General features: G+C 42.4%; 1 protein-coding gene across 8 annotated transcripts in view; it reads left to right on the top strand.

Annotated features, from left to right (window-relative positions):
* Positions 1-705: 705 nt before the first annotated feature.
* DDHD1 (DDHD domain containing 1) overlaps positions 706-20,133 on the top strand; it is a 105,496-nt gene continuing 86,068 nt past the window's right edge. For 4 of the 8 annotated variants that reach the window (XM_003408629.4, XM_023546168.2, XM_023546171.2 and 1 more), the window contains exon 1: positions 707-1,720. In XM_003408629.4, coding sequence (XP_003408677.1) covers positions 874-1,720 — 847 coding nt within the window. In that variant the 5' untranslated portion in view covers positions 707-873. Of the gene's footprint in view, positions 1,721-20,133 lie in introns of all 8 variants that reach the window. The other 4 variants (XM_003408630.3, XM_003408631.4, XM_023546169.2 and 1 more) reach the window with 2 other exon arrangements.

The raw sequence follows: 20,133 nt of genomic DNA, 5'->3' as shown, positions 1-20,133 counted from the left end.
TAATTATCTTTCTGCCACACCTGGTGGATTTGCCATCATTATAACCAACAAATATTAAGTAGGTCCCCATTGTGAGGGAGAAGCTGAGACATACAAAACCAGTCTCATGGGGTTTACAATAAGGGTGAGAAAACAGGAAATAAGTATTGAAAGATAATAATATGAGGTGGCATATGGAGGGAGGTTTAGGCTCAGGCTTCTGAGTGGGAGTGGTGCCGCTGAGGTGAGAAATCGGTAGGCCTAGGGTGCAACGCCCTCATGTAGGCCGACAATTCTGGAAGGAACCAGAACCAGGTGACCGAAGAGGTCCAGCTGAAGTTGCATGTGGGCCTAAGGCCACAAAAGCAATGCTGGGAGAACCCAACTTCCGGGATGAGTGCAAGGATGAGTGGGGTAAACACTCTGCATCTGGGCTCTGAATCTCAAAAGGGCGGTGCAGACGCAGCTGTTCAGGGAGAAGAGAGAGGAGGCGGAAGGGAGCTGGAGAAGGCGGAAGAGAGTTGAAGATGCCAAAAGGTGGCCTGGTGACCCGCGCCGACGCAACACCCGAGGCGGGGAAGTACAGAGGGGCCCACGCGCAGGGCCGGCAGGGGCGGGGTCTCCTGGGCTGTGCGCGCGGCCGGCGGGGCGGGGCCGACGGCCCAAGCGCCGCCTACGTCGGGCTGCGTGACAATGAGGCGGGCCGCGGAACGCGCGTGCGGTGACCGCGGGCCTCGAGGGGGGCGGAGACGCCGCCGCTGCCTGCGCAGCGGGGTTCGGGATTTGAAAGATTAGAAACTCCGGGCTCAGAGGGCTGCGGCGTTTAATGTGTGGCGGAAGCGCTGGGGGCCACGGCTCGGCGCGGGGCCGGGCAGCGGGCGGTGTTTTCGCACCATGAATTACCCGGGCCGCGGGTCACCGCGGAGCCCGGAACATAACGGCCGGGGCGGCGGCGGCGGCGCCTGGGAGCTGGGCTCGGATGCGGAGCCGGCGTTCGGGGGTAGCGTCTGCTGCTTCGAGCACCTGCCCGGCGGGGACCCAGGCGACGGCGAGGTGCCCCTGGCCCTGCTGCGCGCTGACCCCGGACTGCACTTGGCGTCCGGCGCCGAGGACCACAACCACCACCTGGCGCTGGACTCCTGCCTCAGTGACGAGAACTATGACTTCAGCTCAGCCGAGTCAGGCTCCTCGCTACGCTACTACAGCGAGGGCGAGAGCGGCGGCGGCGGCAGCACCTTGTCACTGCATCCGCCGCAGCAGCCGCCGCTGGTCCCGTCGAACTCCGGGGGCGGCGGGGCGGCGGGAGGGGGGTCCGGGGAGAGGAAGCGCAGCCGGCTGGGCGGCTCGGCCGCTCGGCACCGCTACGAGGTGGTGACGGAGCTGGGCCCGGAGGAGGTGCGCTGGTTCTACAAAGAGGACAAGAAGGCTTGGAAGCCCTTCATCGGCTACGACTCGCTCCGCATTGAGCTCGCCTTCCGGACCCTGCTGCAGGCCACAGGCGCCCGGCCCCAGGCCGAGGACCTGGACGGCGACCATGTGTGCGGCTCGGGTACCCTCGCAGGCCCGGCCTCCAGCTCCGGGGAGGACGACGACGAGGACCGCGCCTGCGGGTTCTGCCCGCGCGCGGCGAGGCACGAGCCAGAGATGGAGGAGGTGGTGAACATCGAGCCGGTGTGCGTGCGGGGCGGACTCTACGAGGTGGATGTAACCCAAGGAGAGTGCTACCCTGTGTACTGGAACCGTGAGTAGCGGCCGGGGGAGGGCTCGCGGCGGCCCCTCGTCAGGAGGAGGCCGGGGTTTGGGCGGGACGGGCTGCACCTACAGACGCACCAGGGTGCGTTTGGCACTTGACGGCTGCGGAGAGGGAGGCGCGTGAGGCCTGGCGTTTGCTGAGGGCAGAATGGAGATCGTGCGGGGAGAGCTGGCAAGTGAAGGGTAAACGAGCAGATGGCAAAACCCAAGGTGCCTGGGATCTAGGGGAGAGCAGACTGCCGGGGTAGCGTCTCCCTGGTGAGCCAGGTGCTGCTGCCATCCCCTAGAGGTGATCCAGGAAGGTATCCCCAACCCGAAAGGTTTAATTTCTTGTCCCTACCACAGCTTTGTCCAACTGGGGATCTGATTCGGGCTCATTTACCCTGAACTGCTTTAAATAGCAGCGTGCGCTCTAGGGTGGGAAGATTTGAGAGGATCTGCACGAGAATCAATAGTTCAGTTATGGACTCAGGAGAAGAAGATTAATCCCTGGAGGGAAAGGAGGGGGAAATAGGTTACGTTTGGGAAAGGTAGAAAGCACTGCATGAAGCACCCAAGTTCTGGTAATTGGGCTCGCTCATTCTCTTTATGGAATACTCGTTTTTGCCCCTTAAGTGCTTGTTTTTATGTTTTTATTTTTGCATGTTAATCTTACAAAATTATAAGGCCCGTCCCTCGATTTCCTCATGCATAAAATGAGGATAATTGTACCTACCTCATAAAGGACTTGGATCTGTACACATTTGTGTTTTATGAGGTTAGTGTTCGGCCCTTATCATTAGACAGGAACACAATTATTATTATAATTCGAATAAGGTGACCAGAAATATCTGTCAGTGCCTGTAGCAAAGGTTACGTATGTAATATATAGCAGATATTCTGTGCTAACAGAAGCTATTGGCCACCAATATTTTGTAATATATGGTTTTAATTCTAATGGATCCAACATCCTAATTCAAATATCTTCACTGATTGTCGCTAGACTTAGGTTCTCCATATTTCTTACAATATTCTGCTTTGTATTAATTATCTGTGTTTGTGGCTTAGCTTCTTTTTTATACATTTAGGCTCTTATGGGCAGAGTCTATTGCCTTTATCTTTGTATTCTAATAAAGCCTCAAAAAAAAAAAACCCAAACCCATTGCCCTCGGGTCAGTTCTGACTCAGTGACCCTATAGGACAGGGTAGAACTGCCCCATAGGATTTCTAAGGAGAGGCTGGTAGATTTGAACTGCCAGCCTTTTTTTGGTTAGCAGCGGTAGCTCTTAACCACTGCACCACAAGGGCCCATAGTGCAATAGATATTCAAGAAATTGGTGTTGAATTGCATCAGGGATTCTGATAATGTTAAAAAAAAATTCGTGGTAAGCATGAGTCACTAAGATGGTAATGACAGCATGTGTCAAATCACTAAATAAGCATAGCAGGAAATTTAATTTCTTAGTACAATTTAAGATGGCACTGAAGGCATTTGTTACCATTTTCACAAGGTCAGAATCATGTAAGACCTGTCACATCACTCCTCTTGATTATAAGCTCACTAAGGGCAGGATTACACATAAGGTCATCATGAGTTGCAACTGACTCAACAGCAACTTAACAAGGGTCAGATATTCTTGTTTCCGTTCATTCATTTTGTTCATATTTACTGAGTATTTGTGCATGCGTGGTACAGTTACTCCTATAAAAGCATTAGGAAAGGTAGAAAAAAGGAAAATCCTTACCCTTTAGGAGCTTTCTTCATAAGATCAGAACATGACTGTGTAGATTTTTTTTTTCCTAAAGATGGACGCACAAAGACTTAATGGAGCCAGACAGTTGTGTAAAATGCAGGTCATCCTTGGAGAGGGGACCGAACACCAAAAGATGAATCTTTACCCTTAGAACAAAGTTAAGTATATTCACCTAGAATGCTCTATTGGTTTATGATAAAATTGTTAATGCTAACATAGTGCTTTCCTGTTTACAAAATGATTTTCACATTCATTATTTCCCAATGGTATCAAATTAATGTTAAAATTCCTGTATATGAAGAAATGGGATCACTGGAATTAATGAACTTGTTTGAAGTAATCAGCTGGAAAGTGGTAAAGCAATCTGTAGTCTAATGGGGGAATACAGTGCAGTGTTCAAAGAGCATCTGACCCATCCAAGGTTGAGGGTGTCAGGAAGGCTTCCCAGAAGATGTGAGGCTGAGTCCTAAAGAATGAATTTATAAGGCAAAGAAACGGGGAAGGTAGAAGGAAAGGCATTCCAACCAAGTGGGGTAACATCTGCAAGGACACAGAGGCATGAAACTGCATGACATTTCGAGGAAACGGTGGCTGTGCTTGCAGGGGCCAAGATGCACCTGGGTGGGTAGGGGAACAGGATGGAGAACATGTAGGAGCACTAGTACATGCATGGCTCATTTAGGAGAGTAGCTGGAAAAGGGACAAGGGTGGATGTGCAGTGCTAAGGAGTTTGGACTTTATCCAGTGAGTTAAGGAGAACGAAACAGTTGAAGGTTCTCTGTTACTTATGTGATCGGTGACAATGTGGAGATTGGATTGGAAGGTCGCAAACACAGTATCATTAGAAAGCTAGCATCATAAATCAGGTGAGAAATAGTGAGTGCCTTACAATAAGTTACCCTGAAAGGGCTTATGAACTTAGTCTTTTGGAATCTTCTTTCCTGATGCAGATAGCTAGTAGGCTTATTATAGATTGTAAATACATTTTTGTCAATTAACATGACAGCAACACTATTTTGGCTCCATTTTAACATTTTCTAAATAGTTTTCTGTACGGTACAATCCTGTGGGTATCCAAGGTCCTCATAGAAAAAGCTACGGTGAAAATACAGTAGTGCTTTTTGTGGCATCCCATAATTTGCCACTTCTTACAAAATCTCTTATAACTTTGCTCTAATTGTTTCTTCAAGTCTATGTGTATTATGTAAATTTTCTCACCCCCTTGGAGGGCTCCGTCTAGTATGATCTCCCCAACCATTCTTCACATGGAAGAATTCTTACGATACGTCAGAGCTTTTGACTTCTCCCCATTTTTACTCTTTTAACCTTTCTGGAAACTTTCTGGATAGTGATTATGAAAGGCTAAAAAAAACAGTCCAACAAGTTCCTTTATAGCTTGGTGGTAGGATTCAAGTATCCATTTAGACTTCGTGACCTAATTGAGCCCTGCTTGTGGGTATGGGCTATGCCTGGTTTAAACTCTTATTAGCAGTCACAATTTAAATCAGTTTGGGGTACACAAATAGAAAGGGAAACAGTATTTGTTTTCTGTAGATAGGGGGCAAATTTTATTACATATGAAAAAGTATTAGTTATACGAAATTTGTTTTCATTTTATTATACGTTCAGATATTTTTCTGGCTGCATGTAGACGTTTTAGATAAAAACTGATTGTTGCTGAGTAATGGCTAAGTGAACTGCCTTGCTCCCAGTCTTCTTCCTAAGCTATTTGTATCCACTTCATAGGCTCGTTTTGAGGATGATTATATGTAAAGTGCTTAGAACAGTGGTTGGCACATAGTAAGTATTGGTCAAGTGTTAACTGTATCTGTGTGGATCTCAAAAAACAGTATACCTTATTTGTAGATGTTCGTATGAAGGTTAGTAAGGTTGACCAGTGCAAAATTGTGCCACGTTTGTTACTGACCTACACCTCATCAGAGGTAAAAGTATATTTGTGAAGAATATTGGCAAGTAACATTTAGTAATAGCTGATGGGAGCACATTTGGAGCATTCTAGAGAAATTTGAGGAGTTTAGAAAGCATAGTCTCATAGTAGTTCTGATGGCAGTAATATGTGTGGTATACACTAGGGAGTATATAACTTCCATTCATTGACCAAAGTAATTTAATTGACCAAATTTTTATATGAATGTGTAGTTTCCAAAAGCAGTCATTAACTATAAGCCACAGCTTCCTCCTTCCCGTTCTGGTATACATATGAGGTCTACTTGCCGCTATTATAATTCCAGACCATTTTCTGTTTCAAATACTTTAAAACTAACCACTTGTCTTCACAGTACATTGGAATGAAAGGAAAATAATATTCCCAATAAAATCGGGTAGAAAAAATAAGGCTTTTCTCATAAATACCCAAATTATGTAATGTTTATTAACTCATAGATGTAACAATCTGTTAGGCCTTTTCCATTCAAGGGTTAATACCAGTCATTTATGAGGCTCAGGGCATCATGAGAAAGTAATGAGGCCCAAGGGGTGGAAAGATTCTGGATCAGCTTCTACCTCCAAAAATCCCAGATGGCTAAGCACTCAGCTACTAACGAAACGGTCAATAGTTCAAATCCACCAGCCTCTCTGTGGAAGAAAGATGCGGCAATCTTCTTCTGTAAAAGATTACAGCCTTGGAAACCTCATGGGGCGGTTCTGCTCAGTCCTGTAGGGTTGCTAGGAGTTGGAATTGACTCGACAGCAGCAGGGGTAGAGGATAGAGGCCAGGCATTGGCATGCCTGACCCCGAGTAAGTGCTGCAGACTTTAATCTCTTACTCCTTTAACTGCAGTATCCGTCCCTCCCCTCCAGCCCACAATGGAAAGCCACCTTGACTTGCATCGGAGCCCCTAGCTGTTCAAGTTTGCAGAACCCTGGCCGTAGTCTTCTGAAAACCCATCCCATCCCAGTTCAAATCGGCTTTAGACTAATGGCACTTGTCAGTGACTTAATAAAACAGCACAAGGATATGAATGTCTAGTGTGGCATATATGGAGGAAAGGACTTGACACTACCTGGCCAAGGCATTGAGGACTTCTTTTTCCCTTTACATTGTACCATTAGTTTAAAAGTTGATCTAATACCAGTTATTTGACCACCTTGTTTATATATGGCTCAACTGTAATTATGCATGTTTATACAAATGCTTTATATAAATATTCAAGGTAATTAGTGCTGTTTTCTTTCCTCTGTCAATATCTTCTTTCCTTTACCATTTTGTCATAAAAGAGACCTTTTGTGCTCTTTTCCAAATTTTATTTCCTGGGTCTTTTATCCGCACATACCACTCTACAGTTTCTGCCTTTTTGAGACCTTTGATGTCTGGAACCCTAGGGCTGACCATTTTCTGTAGACAGCAAGAAAAATCTGGATGCACCAATCAAGAAATCCTGAGAATTATGGACACTGGGAAAGGGGGGAGTAAGGAAAGAGGGAGGAACGACAGAAATGGGGAATGTGCTCACAGGAAGCCTACAATTGAGATTATTGGCAGACGAAATAGAAAGGCAGATAGTTCTGGAATCCCTGAGTGTGGGGGAATCTAATCTAAGACCTTTATCTTTTCATCAGGGTGATGGAGTTTAAACTGTGTATGTTATCGAGAAAAACTTTCAGCACCAGTAAGGGGTATAGATGAAGGCAGTCCCTTCCTTCTAGCCACAATATACTCCTAAAAGCTCATTTAAAAAGTGGAACAAGGAAAAACATCATTTTTTATAACCTACAATTCTTCTCTTTTGAGTCTGCATTGGAAAAGGGAAATTGTGCCCACAAAAGATGTTGGATCAGTGACAAATGAATGGATTACTGGAATGAAAAGCAAAATACAGGTACTTTTTGATAGGAAACAGGTGAAATTCAAGGTGATGAAAAGTAGGAATTGCTTGTACCAGAGAACCAAAGAGAAACTGGGAAAATTTGATTGTATAAAAGCAATTTTAGTTAATTTTATGCACTGCTTTCCAATTTTACCAGATTACCATACAATAATAAATTGTATGTTCCTTAATATTTTCTCTACTGTTTTCTTACATTAAACTTTATCTAGATAATCTTTATAATCATTTTTCTTATACGTTCAAATAAGCTCTGTCGAATGCCTGCTGGGGGCCAGGATTGCCTTTGGAAATTACATTGTTCTTGGTACTTCTGTATCCCGTGACCTCAGATAATCTGGAAACCTTAGAGAAATATAAATTCCATCAGAATGGATGGCTCTTCCAAATACCTGAGAGTTACACCTTTATTTGCTGGAATATAATTTTAACTATGAATGGAAAATTTCTCTAATATTACTAACTCTCCCTTTGACTACTTCTCAATGGACTTTGAACAAAACATTGATGCAAGATAGCTCTTGATACAGATGATATGGGACAAAGAACTGAATATTTTATGCTAAGACATAAGATTCTACATTATATGCCATGAAATGTGCTGCTCAGCAACTTTAGACTACACACAGGGAGCTAAGTAGGAATTATGTCTGCACCTTGACACACAAAAAAAAGAGACACAGGCATAGTTAAATGCTTTGTAATTTACTACCTGTTACAAATGATCAACTTTCACTTGGTTTATTATTGACCTCATCCATTATTTTCTTCCCATTCTATAAAATTGCTTCTAGGTAGGCCCAGAATGTCCCATACCCACCTGATTCACCCACCTTTAGTAAAACTTGCATTTAAATATTTACCGTATATTTAAACGTTGTTGTTTTTGTTAGGTACCGTCTAGTTGGCTCTGACTCATAGCGACTCTGGGTACCACAGAGCGAAACACTGCCCCTGCTCCATGCTAACAGTCGTTTTGCCAGAGCCCATTGTTACAGTCAATGTCAGTCCATCTCCTTGAGGGTCTTCCACTTTTTCACTGACCCGCTACTTTACCAAGCATGATGTCCTTCTCCAGGGACTGATCCTTCCTGACAACATGTCCAAAGTATGTAAGACGCAGTCTCACCGTCCTTGCTTCTAAGGACATTCTGGTTGTACTTCTTCCATGACAGATTTGTTCGTTCTTTTGGCAGTCCATGGTATATTCAGTGTTCTTCGCCAGCACCACAGTTCAAAGGCATCAACTCCTCTTCGATCTTCTTTATTCATTGTCCAGCTTTCGCATGCATATGAAGCAATTGAAAATACCATGGTTTGGGTCAGGGACACCTTAGTCCTCAGGGTGACATCTTTGCTTTTCAACACTTTAAAAAGGTCCGTTGCAGCAGATTTGTCCAATGCAATGCATCTTTTTCTCGACTGCTGCTTCCATGGGTGTTGATTGTGGATCCAAGTAAAATGAAATCCTTGACAACTTCAGTCTTTTCTCTGTTTATCATGATGTTATGTATTGGTCCAGTTGTGAGGGTTTTTGTTTTCTTTATGTTGAGGTGGAATCTATACTGAAGGCTGTGGTGTTTGATCTTCTTTGTAAGTGCTTCAAGTGCTCTTCACTTTCAGCAAGCAGGGTTGTGTCATCTGCATAACACAAGTTGTTAATTATTCTTCTGCCAATCCTGATGCCCTGTTCTTCTTCATATAGTCCAGCTTCTCGTATTATTTTCTCAGCACACAGATTGAATAGGTATGATAAAAGGATACAACCTTGACACACACCTTTCCTGACTTTAAACCATGCAGTACCCCTTCTTCTGTCCAAACAACTGCCTCCTGATCTATGTAAAGGTTCCTCATGAGCACAATTTAGTGTTCTGGAATTCCCATCCTCTGCAGTGTGACCCGTAATTTGTTATGATCCATACAGTCAAATGCCTCAGCATAGTCAATAAAACACAGGTAAACATCCTACTGGTATTCTCTGCTTTCAGCCAAGATCAGTCTGACATCGGTGATGTTATCCCTGGTTCCATGTTCTCTTCTGAATCTTGCTTGAATTTCTGGCAATTCCCTGTCGATATGCTGCTACAACCGCTTTTCAGTGATCTTAAGCTAAATTTTACTTACATGTGATATTAATGATACTGTTCGATAATTTCCGCATTCAGTTGGATCACCTTTCTTGGGAATAGGTATAAATATGGATCGCTTCCAGTAGGTTGGCCAGGTAGCTGTTTTCCAAATTTCTTGGCATAGATGAGTGAGCACTTCAGTGCTGCTTTCATTTGTTGAAACATCTCGATTGGTATTTGTCAATTCCCGGAGCCTTGTTTTTCGCCAGTGCCTTCAGTGGAGCTTAGACTTCTTCCTTCAGTACCATTGGTTCCTGATCATATGCTGCCTCCTGAAATGGTTGAACACTGACTAGTTCTTTTTGGTTCAGTGACTCTGTATTCCTTCCATCTTCTTTTGATGCTTCCTGTGCCATTTAATATTTTCCCCATAGAATGCTTCACTATTGCAACTCAAGGCTTGAATTTCTTCTTCATTTCTTTCACCCAGAGAAATGCTGAGCATATTCTTCCTTTTGATTTTCTATCTCCAGGTCTTTGCACATCATTATAATACTTTACTTGGTCTTCTTGAGCTGCACCCTTTGAAATCTTCTGTTCAGTTTTTTTACTTCATCATTTCTTCCTTTTGCTTTAGCTGTTCAGCTTTCAACTGCAAGTTTCAAAGTCTCTTCTGACATCCGTTTTGGTCTGTTCTTTCTTGTCTTTTTAATGACCCTTTTGGTTTCTTCATGTATGGTGTCCTTGATGTCATTCCGCAACTCGTCTGGTCTCCAGTCATTAGTGTTCAACATGTCAAATCTGTTCTTGAGATGGTCTCTAAAATTAAGGTGGGATATACTCAAGGTCATACTTTGACTCTCGTGGGCTTGTTCTAGTTTTCTTCAGTTTCAGCCTGAACTTGCATGTGAGCAATTGATGGTCTGTTCCACAGTCGGCCCCTGGCCTTGTTCTGACGGATGATATTGAGTTTTTCCATCGTCTTTTTCTGCAGATGTAGTTGATTTGATTCCTGTGTATTCCATTTGGTGATGTCCATGTGTATAGTCACTGTTTATGTTGGTGAAAAAAAGTATTTGAAATGAAGAAGTCCTTGGTCATGCAAAATTCTATCAAGTGATCTCTGGCACTGGTTACATCACCAAGGCCATATTTTCCAACTACCAATCCTTCTTTGTTTCAAACTTTCCCATTCCAATCACCAGTAATTATCAGTGCATCCTGATTGCATATTTGATAGATTTCAGACTGCAGAAACTGGTAAAATTCTTCCATTTCTTCATCTTTGGCCTAAGTGTTTGGTGCATTAATTTGAATAATAATCATATTAACTGGTCTTCCTTGTAGGCGCCTGAATATTATCCTCTCACTGACAGCGTTGTACTTCAGGATAAATTCTGAAATGTTCTTTTTGACGGTGAATACAATGCCATTGCTCTTCAAGTTGTCATTCCTGGCAAGTAGAACGTATGATTGTCCAATTCAAAATGGCCAATACCAGTCCATTTCAGCTTGCTAATGCCTAGGATATCGATGTTTATGCATTCCATTTTTGATGATTTACAATTTTCCTAGATTCATACTTCATACATTCCAGGTTCCAATTATTAATGGATATCTGTAGCTGTTTCTTCTCATTTTAAGTCATACCACATCAGCAAATGAAGGTCCCAAAAGCTTGAATACATCCACGTTATTAAGGTTGACTCTACTTTGGGGAGGCAGCTTTTCCCCAGTTGTGTTTTGAGTGCCTTCCAACCTGGGGGCTCATCTTCCTGGCCCTATATCAGACAGTGTTCCACTGCTATTCATAAGGTTATCACTGGCTAATTCTTTTCAGAAGTAAACTGCCGGGTCCTTCTTCCTTGTCTGTCTTAGTCTGGAAGCTCCGCTGAAATCTCTCCGCCATGGGTGACCCTGCTGGTATCTGAATACCGGTGGCATAGCTTCCAGCATCACAGCAACGTGCAAGGTCCCACAGTATGACAAACTGACAGATATGTAGAGGATTTAAACATTAGTTCTCCCACATTTGTGTATGTTTTGAAAACAAAGTCTTTGTTGTGAATCAAAAGACAGTCAGGGAAAAATAGTATAGAGAGCCTACTTGGAACTAAACCAAACTGATTGTTTAACACCATTCAAACTGAGGAAATCTCAGTATGGCTGCTCACGCATTTGTCATGACACTTACTCTTCCATGCTTATTCTTCAGTACCGTAATGAATCCTTACTATGTGGCTAGCATTAAATGAGACAGGTGTTCTTGTGAACAGATACTTGCCTGTGTCGATATATTCCTATGGCCCAAATCCTAGCTCTTCCAAATACATCCAGCCATTATCAGCCTTCTTATTTAAGATTAGCAAAACTTCCTCATGGTCCTGCTGTTTGCCTTTCACTGGAAAAAAATCGGAACCTTATGTTTTAGAGTGTCTTTTTGGGTATAATTGTAGTTTATTCTTTAATCTGTTTGCTCGTTAGCCTTGTTACACTATTCTGTGTAGACTGCATTATCTATTCACACTTTTTTTGGTGGGGGAGAAATGCGTACCTTGTATATAGGGAACGTGTCTAATCCTGGGATGCTGGATTGAATTGTTTGGAATTCTGAATTCTTTTTTGGAAAGACCTACAACCCATCAAAGTATGATAGGTCACACATAAAGGGTGAGCCTGGTTTACATTTGTTTTCAAATCAACTCTGACCCGACTGTAGCTTATCAGTGTCATTTCTGCCCCCTGCATTTCAACTCTTACTGGTTTTTCTAGGGAGGCAGCATTGTGTAGTGGTAAAACATGTGAATCAGCACTGGAACCAGGCTACCTAGGCCCAAATCCCAGCTCTGCTATATACCATCTATGACCTTGGGAAACATAAATGCTCTGTGCCTCAGCTGCTGCTTCTGTAAAACATGGATAATAGTACCTGCCTCTTAGGATTGTTGTAATAAACAAGTTAAAATATTTAAAGATCTTGAAATGTCGCCTGATGTATAGTAAGTTCTGTATAACTACAAGCTATTATTATTTCTTCATTTTCCTGCCTCTTCTGGCCTTCCAAATTTATAGTCCACTTGACATTCTTGGCTTTCAACTCTCCTACTTTGATTTGTAGTCTCTTTCCTGACATTGCATTTTCTTGGCCTGCTCTTTTGGTAATCGACTCTCAATTAGGCACAGCTCTAGAACCTGTGTAACTTGCCTGCCCTTGTGAGAAGCTGTGACTGATTTTGGCCTGGTGTTTCAGGCACCAGAAAGAATTGTGCTTTTCTGAGTCTTCCTGACTTGGACCCCAGAGGAGTTCAACCAGTCATTCTCTTAGAGATCTGTTACCTGTGGGAAAGAAGGGATTCTTCTCCACAAAAGCATTCAAAATTCTTGAGCATATCTGTTTTTTGGAGGTATGCGGACCCTGTCACCAGATATGGGAGATGCTAACTCTACCCCAAAAGCTCATTTAGAAGATCTCTTCCAGCTACCAGGATTTTTGAAACAGTAGAGGACTTCTGGAGGAAGTACAGCCACAATGTTCCTTAGAAGTGAGGATGGCGAGACTTCGTCTCACATATTTCAGATGTGTTATCAGGTGAGACTAGATCCTGGACAAGGACATCATGCTTGGTTAAGTAGAGGGTCAGTGAAAAAAAGGAAGATCCTCGACGAGATGGATTGACACAGTGGTTGCAACAATGGGCTCAAACATGGCAGAAATCGTGAAGATGGCACAGGACTGGGCACTGTTTCATTCTGTTGTACGTAGGGTCACTGTGAGTCAGAACCGATTGGATGGCACCTAAAAAAAAAAAATTTTTTTTTTTTTTTTTTTTAACAACAACAACAGAGGACTTTACAATTTTCTAAAAGACTGCTCAGTTTTCAGTTGAGGCAGAGCCAGTAGTGCTCTTGGTTTTCTGCCATGTTGGCAAGAAATAAATGGCCCTCTTACAGTGAAGGAGACCTCAGCATGAAAACTTAGAGGGATTCTTCCTAATTGACCTGCAGTGTTAACAGCATGGTGGGGGTGGCAGCTAGGTTTCGGTACCTAGTAAGTTGAAGTAGTCTTGAATCCACCCTTACTTAGTCTAGGGATTTAAGGCAGCCATCCCTTATCTAATGTTGGCAATAAAAGCCATGTGCGTTCAGAGGACAGATCTTTATGATCAGACTCCCTTATCTTGAATCCCTGATTTACCTTGCTGACTTTGGGCAAGTTATAATCTCTCTGTGGCCCAGTTTCTCCTTTGTAAATGGAGATAATTCCTGCTTTACAGGGTTGTTACGAAGATTCAGTTGAAATACATGTATGTAGAGCACTTTGCATAGTACCTGGCTCAATAAGTGTTAGTTACCATATCTACACCAGGCTGGTATATTCGCTCTTGAAATAGAAACCTAGCTTCTGGACATTAAAAAACATGTGGGTGGATCTGTCTTATTTGTGAAAATGATGAGTGGGAAGCCTTACCAAAATTACTTCAGCCTAAATTTGATTACCATGTATAGACACACACATGCACACATGTATACATACAGTATGATACATATATACATACTTGTGCTCATGTTAAACCTGTTTAATCACTCCCTGAGAGTTCTGGGAATCACAATGAAATGTCACATTGCAGGGACTTTAATTCCTTCTGTAAACTCAGGTTGACCAAAATAAAGACTTTTCCAGGTCAGGTAAAGACAGTCTCTGCATTGCCTCTGCTGGGGTCTGAGGAATGCCATCCTTTCTTAGATCAGCAGTTTACAGATTTCATTGAGCCTGACAGTCACTGGGAAGTGTGTTAAAAATGCAAGTTCCCAGATCTCATCACTGAAGATTTTATTCAAGAGATCTGAGTAGGGGCTTGAGAATTTTCTTCACTAGGTATCCCAAGTAATTCTGATTGCAAGGGTTTTATAAGACCACATTTTAATAACATTGTTATTTCATAACCCCAACCCCAGTCTGAATGGCTTGGAGCTGTGTGATCTGCAGTTATCTGTGCTTAGAAAACGCTCAGAAAATTACCTCTTCAGCCAGTTCAAGGTTGAATTTCAAGGAGTGCTAGGAAAAAAAAAAAAAAATTTTTTTTTCTTTTAGGGCAACTAGCCTTCAACCCATGTTTATTTCATCCCTGTTTTTCTTTCTACTTAAACCTATTTCTGCTCTGTCCTTCCCATTTAAAACTTTTATATCCTAATTGATTTTCCTGTCTACTTGTTCTGTCAATTATTGAGAGAGGGACGTTGAAGTCTCCAACCATGATTGTGGCTTTATTTTTAATTTTGTTTTTTGCTTCATGTATTTTGAATCTTATTAGGTACACACATTTAGAATTGTTATATCCTTTTGATGAAGTAAGGCCTTTATCATTTTGAAATACCCGTCTTTATCCCTGATAATATTCCTTGTACCGAAGTATCCTTTGTCTTTGTCTTAGTGATCTAGTGCTGCCGTGACAGAAATACCACAAGTGGTTGGCTTTAACAGAGAAATGTATTTTCTCAGTCTAGTAGGCTAGAGGAAACCCTGGTGGCATAGTGGTTAAGTGCCACGGCTGCTAACCAAAGGGTCAGCAGTTCAGATCCGCCAGGCGCTCCTGGAAACTCTATGGGGCAGTTCTATCCTGTCCTATAGGGTCACTATGAGTCGGAATCTACTCGATGTCACTGGGTTTGGTTTTTTTGGTTAGTAGGCTAGAAGTCCAGATTCAGGGCATCAGCTCCAGGTAGAAGGCTTTCTATTTCGGTTCTCGAGGAAGATCCTTGTCATCAATCTTCCTGTGATCTGGGAGCATCTCAGCACAGGAACCTCAGGTCCAAAGGATGCACTCTGCTCCTGGCACTGCTTTCTTGGTGGTATGAGGGCCCCCTTCTCTGCTTGCTTCCCTTTCCTTTTTCTCTCTTGAGAGATAGATGGTGCAGGCTGCTAACTGAAAGGTTGGTGGTTGGAACCCACCAAGCAGCTCCATGGGAGAAAGATGTGGGAGTCCACGTCCATAAAGTTTACAGCCTTGGAAACCCTGTGGGGCAGTTCTACTCTGTACTGTTGGGTCACTATGAGTCGTAAGCAACTCATCGGCAAATGGGGTTTGGTTTTTTGGTTAATCTATTATTGATATCATTTGGTATATTTTTCATTTATGATACTGTATTTCTAAGTCCAATTTAGGTATTCTTTAATATCTTACATTTCTCTCCTTACGATGTTCGTGTTTTCCTCTACCTTCTTAAATTAGTGAATATAATATTTGTGTTAACATCTTTCTCTGCTAAATTTACTATCTCTGTTGTTTCTGGGTCTGTTTCTATTGATTGACTTTTCTCTTGGTTCTGAATTATATTATCTTGCTTCTTTGAATGCCTGGTAATTTGTTTGATGTCAAGCATTGGAAAATTTTTGTTGTGTGCTGGATTTTATAGTATTTCTTTAACGTTGTTATAATTTGTTCTAATATACAATTAAGTTACTTGAAATCAACTTTTTAGACTTTATTTTAAACTTTGTTAGGGTGAGTCCAGAGCAGCCTTTAGCCTGGGGATAATTTATCTCCACTACTGAGGCAATATGGAGTCCCTGGGTGGCCAAAACACCTAAGCACTCAGCTGCTAAATGAAAGATTGGCAGTTCAAACCCACCCAGAGGTGCCTCAGAAGAAAAGCCTGGCAATCTGCTTCTGAAAGATCACAGCCATGAAAAACCAATGGAGCGCAGTTCTGTTCTGTAATGAGTCTGAATCAGCCTGACAGCAACTGGTTGGTTCTGTGTGTGTGTGTGCGTGTGTGTGTGCGTGCGCGCGTTTTAACTGAAGGAATGCCTTTATGAGGGCATCACTCAATGCCCTGTGGGTTAGGTCCTTATATTCTGGCTGATTGGAACACAAACTGTTCTCTGCCTTATATGAACTCTGACTCAGCCTTATATGAGCTCTGGAGATTGTTCCACCTATTGCTTTTTGGTGGTTCTTTCCCTGGCCTTGGGTAGTTTTTTCCCACACGTGTATAGATTATTACTCAGCAAAAGGCTCAGGGAAGCCCCTCTAGTAATCTCTGGCAATATCTCTGTACAGCCCTCTCCTTTCTAGTATTTTTCCCTACAAATTCTAGCTACTTTGGCCCCCCTAAACTCTGAGCTTTGTTTTGCAACTTAGCAAAACTGCCAGACTTGGTATAGGTTCCCCTTCCCTGCATTGCAGCCTGGAAACTCCAAGGCACTAAGCTGGGGCAATATTAGGGGTTTTCTGAGGGACTGCTGTCTTCTGCTGCCTGTTCTGCAGTGTCTAAAAATCACTGAATTATATTTCGTCTGAGTTTCTAGTTGTTTAAGGTAAATTCAGTGAGTCCAGTACCTATTACTCCATCATAGCTAGAAGTGGAAGTTAGTCCTTCCAATTTAGCAAACTGGTTTACTCTCTCCACCATTGGTCTTTCTTACCAAGCTGATATGGATCAAGTAGTTACTTATTACACAGTTGTTGTTAGGTGTCATTATGAGTGGATTTCAACTCATAGGGACCCCCTTGTGACAGAGGAGAACTACCCCATAGGGTTTTCTTGGCAGTAATCTTTACTGAAGCATATTGCCAGCTCTTTCCCTCCTCCACCTTCCTACGCCCCCGCTTCCCTGACTGCAGAGCTGCTGGGTAGGTTCGAACCACCAACCTTTCAGTTAGCAGCTACACCACTAGGGCTCCTTTTACTACACAGAGTGTATATTTGAAATGTTTCTTTAGCTATAGGGTGGAAGTAATTGTTAGACTTACACAGATGTCAAAACTGTCTGCTGAAATAATGCCTGTGGCCACTTCTCCCAATTGCTGCATTTGATTTCTCATGCTCCCTGTTGTTGTTAGTTGCCATTGAGTTGGCTCTGACTAATGGCAGCTAACAAAATGTTGCCTGGTCCTGCACCATCTTCATGATCTTTGATATGTTTGAACCATTGTGTGTCAGTCCATCTTATTGAAGGTTTCCCTTGTTTTTGCCGACCCTCTACTTTACCAAACATAGTGTCCTTATCTAGGGATTGGTCTTTACTGCTGATGTGTCCAAAGTAACCAGGTGAAGTTTTGCCATCCTTGCTTCTAAGAAACATTCCGCTTTCATTTGGTTTTATTTCTTCTAAGACTAATTTATTTGTTTTTCTGGCAGTCCATGGTATATTCAGTATTCTTCATCAATACTGCAGTTCAAATGCATCAGTTATCTTCTGTCTTCTTTTTTCATTGTCGAGCTTTCGTATGCATATGAGGTGATTGAAAAGACCATGGCTTGGGTCAGGTGAAACTTAATCATCAAAGTGACATCTTTGCTTTTTAAAGAGGTCTCTTAAAACAGATTTTCCCAGTGCAGTATGCCGTTTGATTTCTTGACTGCTGTTTCCATGAGTGTTGATTGTTGATCCAGGTAGAATGAAATTCTTGACAACTTCAATATTTTCTCCATTTATCATGATGTTGCTTATTGGTCCACTTACAAGGACTTCTTTTTTCTTTACATTCAGGCATAATCTGTTTGGAAAGCTCTGTAGTCTTTTACTTTCCTCAGTAAGTGTTTCAAGTTTTTATTTTCAGCAAGCAAAATTGTGTCATCTGTATCTTGCAAGTTATTAGTGTTATGGATGGAGTTGTATCCCCTGACCTCTATACTCGTGAATGTAATCCTGTTCGGAAATAGAATTTTTGCTGTTATGTTAATGAGGCCACATCAGTATAGGGTGTGGCCTAAATCTGATCACTTCTGAGTGACACAAAGAGCAGCCTATACACAGACAAGGCAGCACAAACTAGGGAAATACATGTGAGGATTGACAGCGCCATGTCTAGAAGCTAAGACATGGCTCTTCCCCCAGAGGCAACAGGGAGAGTCTTCACCTATAGCCAGTGCCATAAATTCTGATTTGTAGTCTCCTAAACTGTGAGACTGAGAAAATAAATTTCTGTTCTCTAAAGCTACCCACTTGTGGTATTTCTTTTACAGCAGCACTAGGACACTAAGACAGTGAGTCTTCCTCCAGTTTTAATGCTGCATTCTTCACATAGGCTGGCTTCTCGCAGTAGTTGTTCAGCATACAGATTTAATAGATATGGTGAAAGGATACAGCCCTGCCACATATCTTTTCTGATTTTGAACCACACAGCATCACCGTGTTCCTGTTCAAACAGCTGCCCCTGGATCTATGTGCAGGTTCCACATGAGCATAATTAAGTGTTCTGGGATTCCCATTCTTCATATTGTTAACATAATTTATGATCTACACAGTCAAATGCCTTCTCACAGTTGATAAAACACAGGTAAATACCTTTGTGGTATTCTCTGCTTTTAGCCAAGACCCACCCGACAATGATGTCCTTCATTCCATATCCTCTTCTGAATCCAGCTTGAATTTCTGGAAGTTCCCTGTTGATGTACAGCTGCAGTTGTTTTTGAATTATCTTCAGCAAAATTTTGTTAGCATGTGACATTAATGATATTGTCCAGTAATTCCGACATTCTGTTTGATCACCTTTCTTTGTAATGGGCACAAATATGGATCTCTTTCAGTCAGTTGACCAGGTAGCTCTCTTTCAGATTTCTTGACATAGACAAGTAAGTGCTTCCAGCGTTGCATGTCTTTATCGAAGTATTTCAATTGGCATTCCATCAGTTCCTGGAGCCTTGTTTTTCACCAGTGCAGCTTGAACTTTTTCCTTCAGTACTAGCAGTTCTTAATCATATGCTGCCTCCTGAAATGGTTGAACACTGACCAGTTCTTTGTGATACAGTTACTCTGTATTCCTTCCATCTTCTTTTGATGCTTTCTGTGTCATTCAAATTTTTTTCCATAGAATTCTTCAATATTGCAACTCAAGACTTGAATTTTTTCTTCAGTTCTTTCAGCTTGATAAATGCCAAGCGTGTTCTTCCCTCTTGGTTGTCTAACTCCAGGTCTTTACACATTTTAGTACAATGCTTTACTTGGTCTTCTGGAGCCACCCTTTGAAATCTTTTGTTTTGCTCTTTTACTTCATCATTTCTTCCATTTACTTTAGCTACTGTGCCCTTAAGAGCATGTTTCAGAGTCTCTTCTGACATCCATTTTAGTCCTTTTTCCCTTTCCTGTCTTTTTAATGACCTTTTACCTTCATGTATTGTGTCTTTGATGTCATCCCACATCTCTTCGGGTCTTTGGTCATTATTGTTCATTGCATCAGATCTGTTCTTGAGATGGCCTCTAAATTCAGGCAGGATGTATTCAAGGTCATACATTGGCTCTTGTGAACTTACTCTGATTTTCTTCAGCTTCAATTTAAACTTGCGCATGAGCAGTTGATGGTCTCATCCACACTTGGCCCCTGAATTTGTCATGACTGATGATTTTGAGCTCCTCCATTGCCTTTTTCCACAGACGTAGCCTATTTCGTGCCTGCTATCCATCTGGCCATGTGCACATGTATAGTCATCACTTGTGTTGTTGGAAAAAAGTATTTCTGATGACTAAGTCTTTGGTCTTGCAGAATTCTATCTCCAGCATCTTTTTTACCAAGGCCATGTTTTCCAACTATTGGTCCTTTGTCTTCATTCTAACTTTTGCATTCCAATCACCAGTAATTATCAATGCATCTTGACTGCATGTTCGAGCAATTACAGACCACAGCAGTTTATAAAAATTTTCTGTTTCTTCATCTTTGGCATTCGTGGTTGGTGTGTAAATTTGAATAATGGTTGTACTCGCTGGTCTTTCTTGTAGGCATGTGGATGTTAACGTATCACTGACAGCAT

The sequence above is a fragment of the Loxodonta africana genome, chromosome 10, assembly GCF_030014295.1.
Source record: "Loxodonta africana isolate mLoxAfr1 chromosome 10, mLoxAfr1.hap2, whole genome shotgun sequence".
NCBI classification, from domain to species: domain Eukaryota; kingdom Metazoa; phylum Chordata; class Mammalia; order Proboscidea; family Elephantidae; genus Loxodonta; species Loxodonta africana.
The sequence above is the reverse complement of the archived record's forward strand: the minus strand, read 5'-3'. Positions and strand labels throughout refer to the sequence as shown.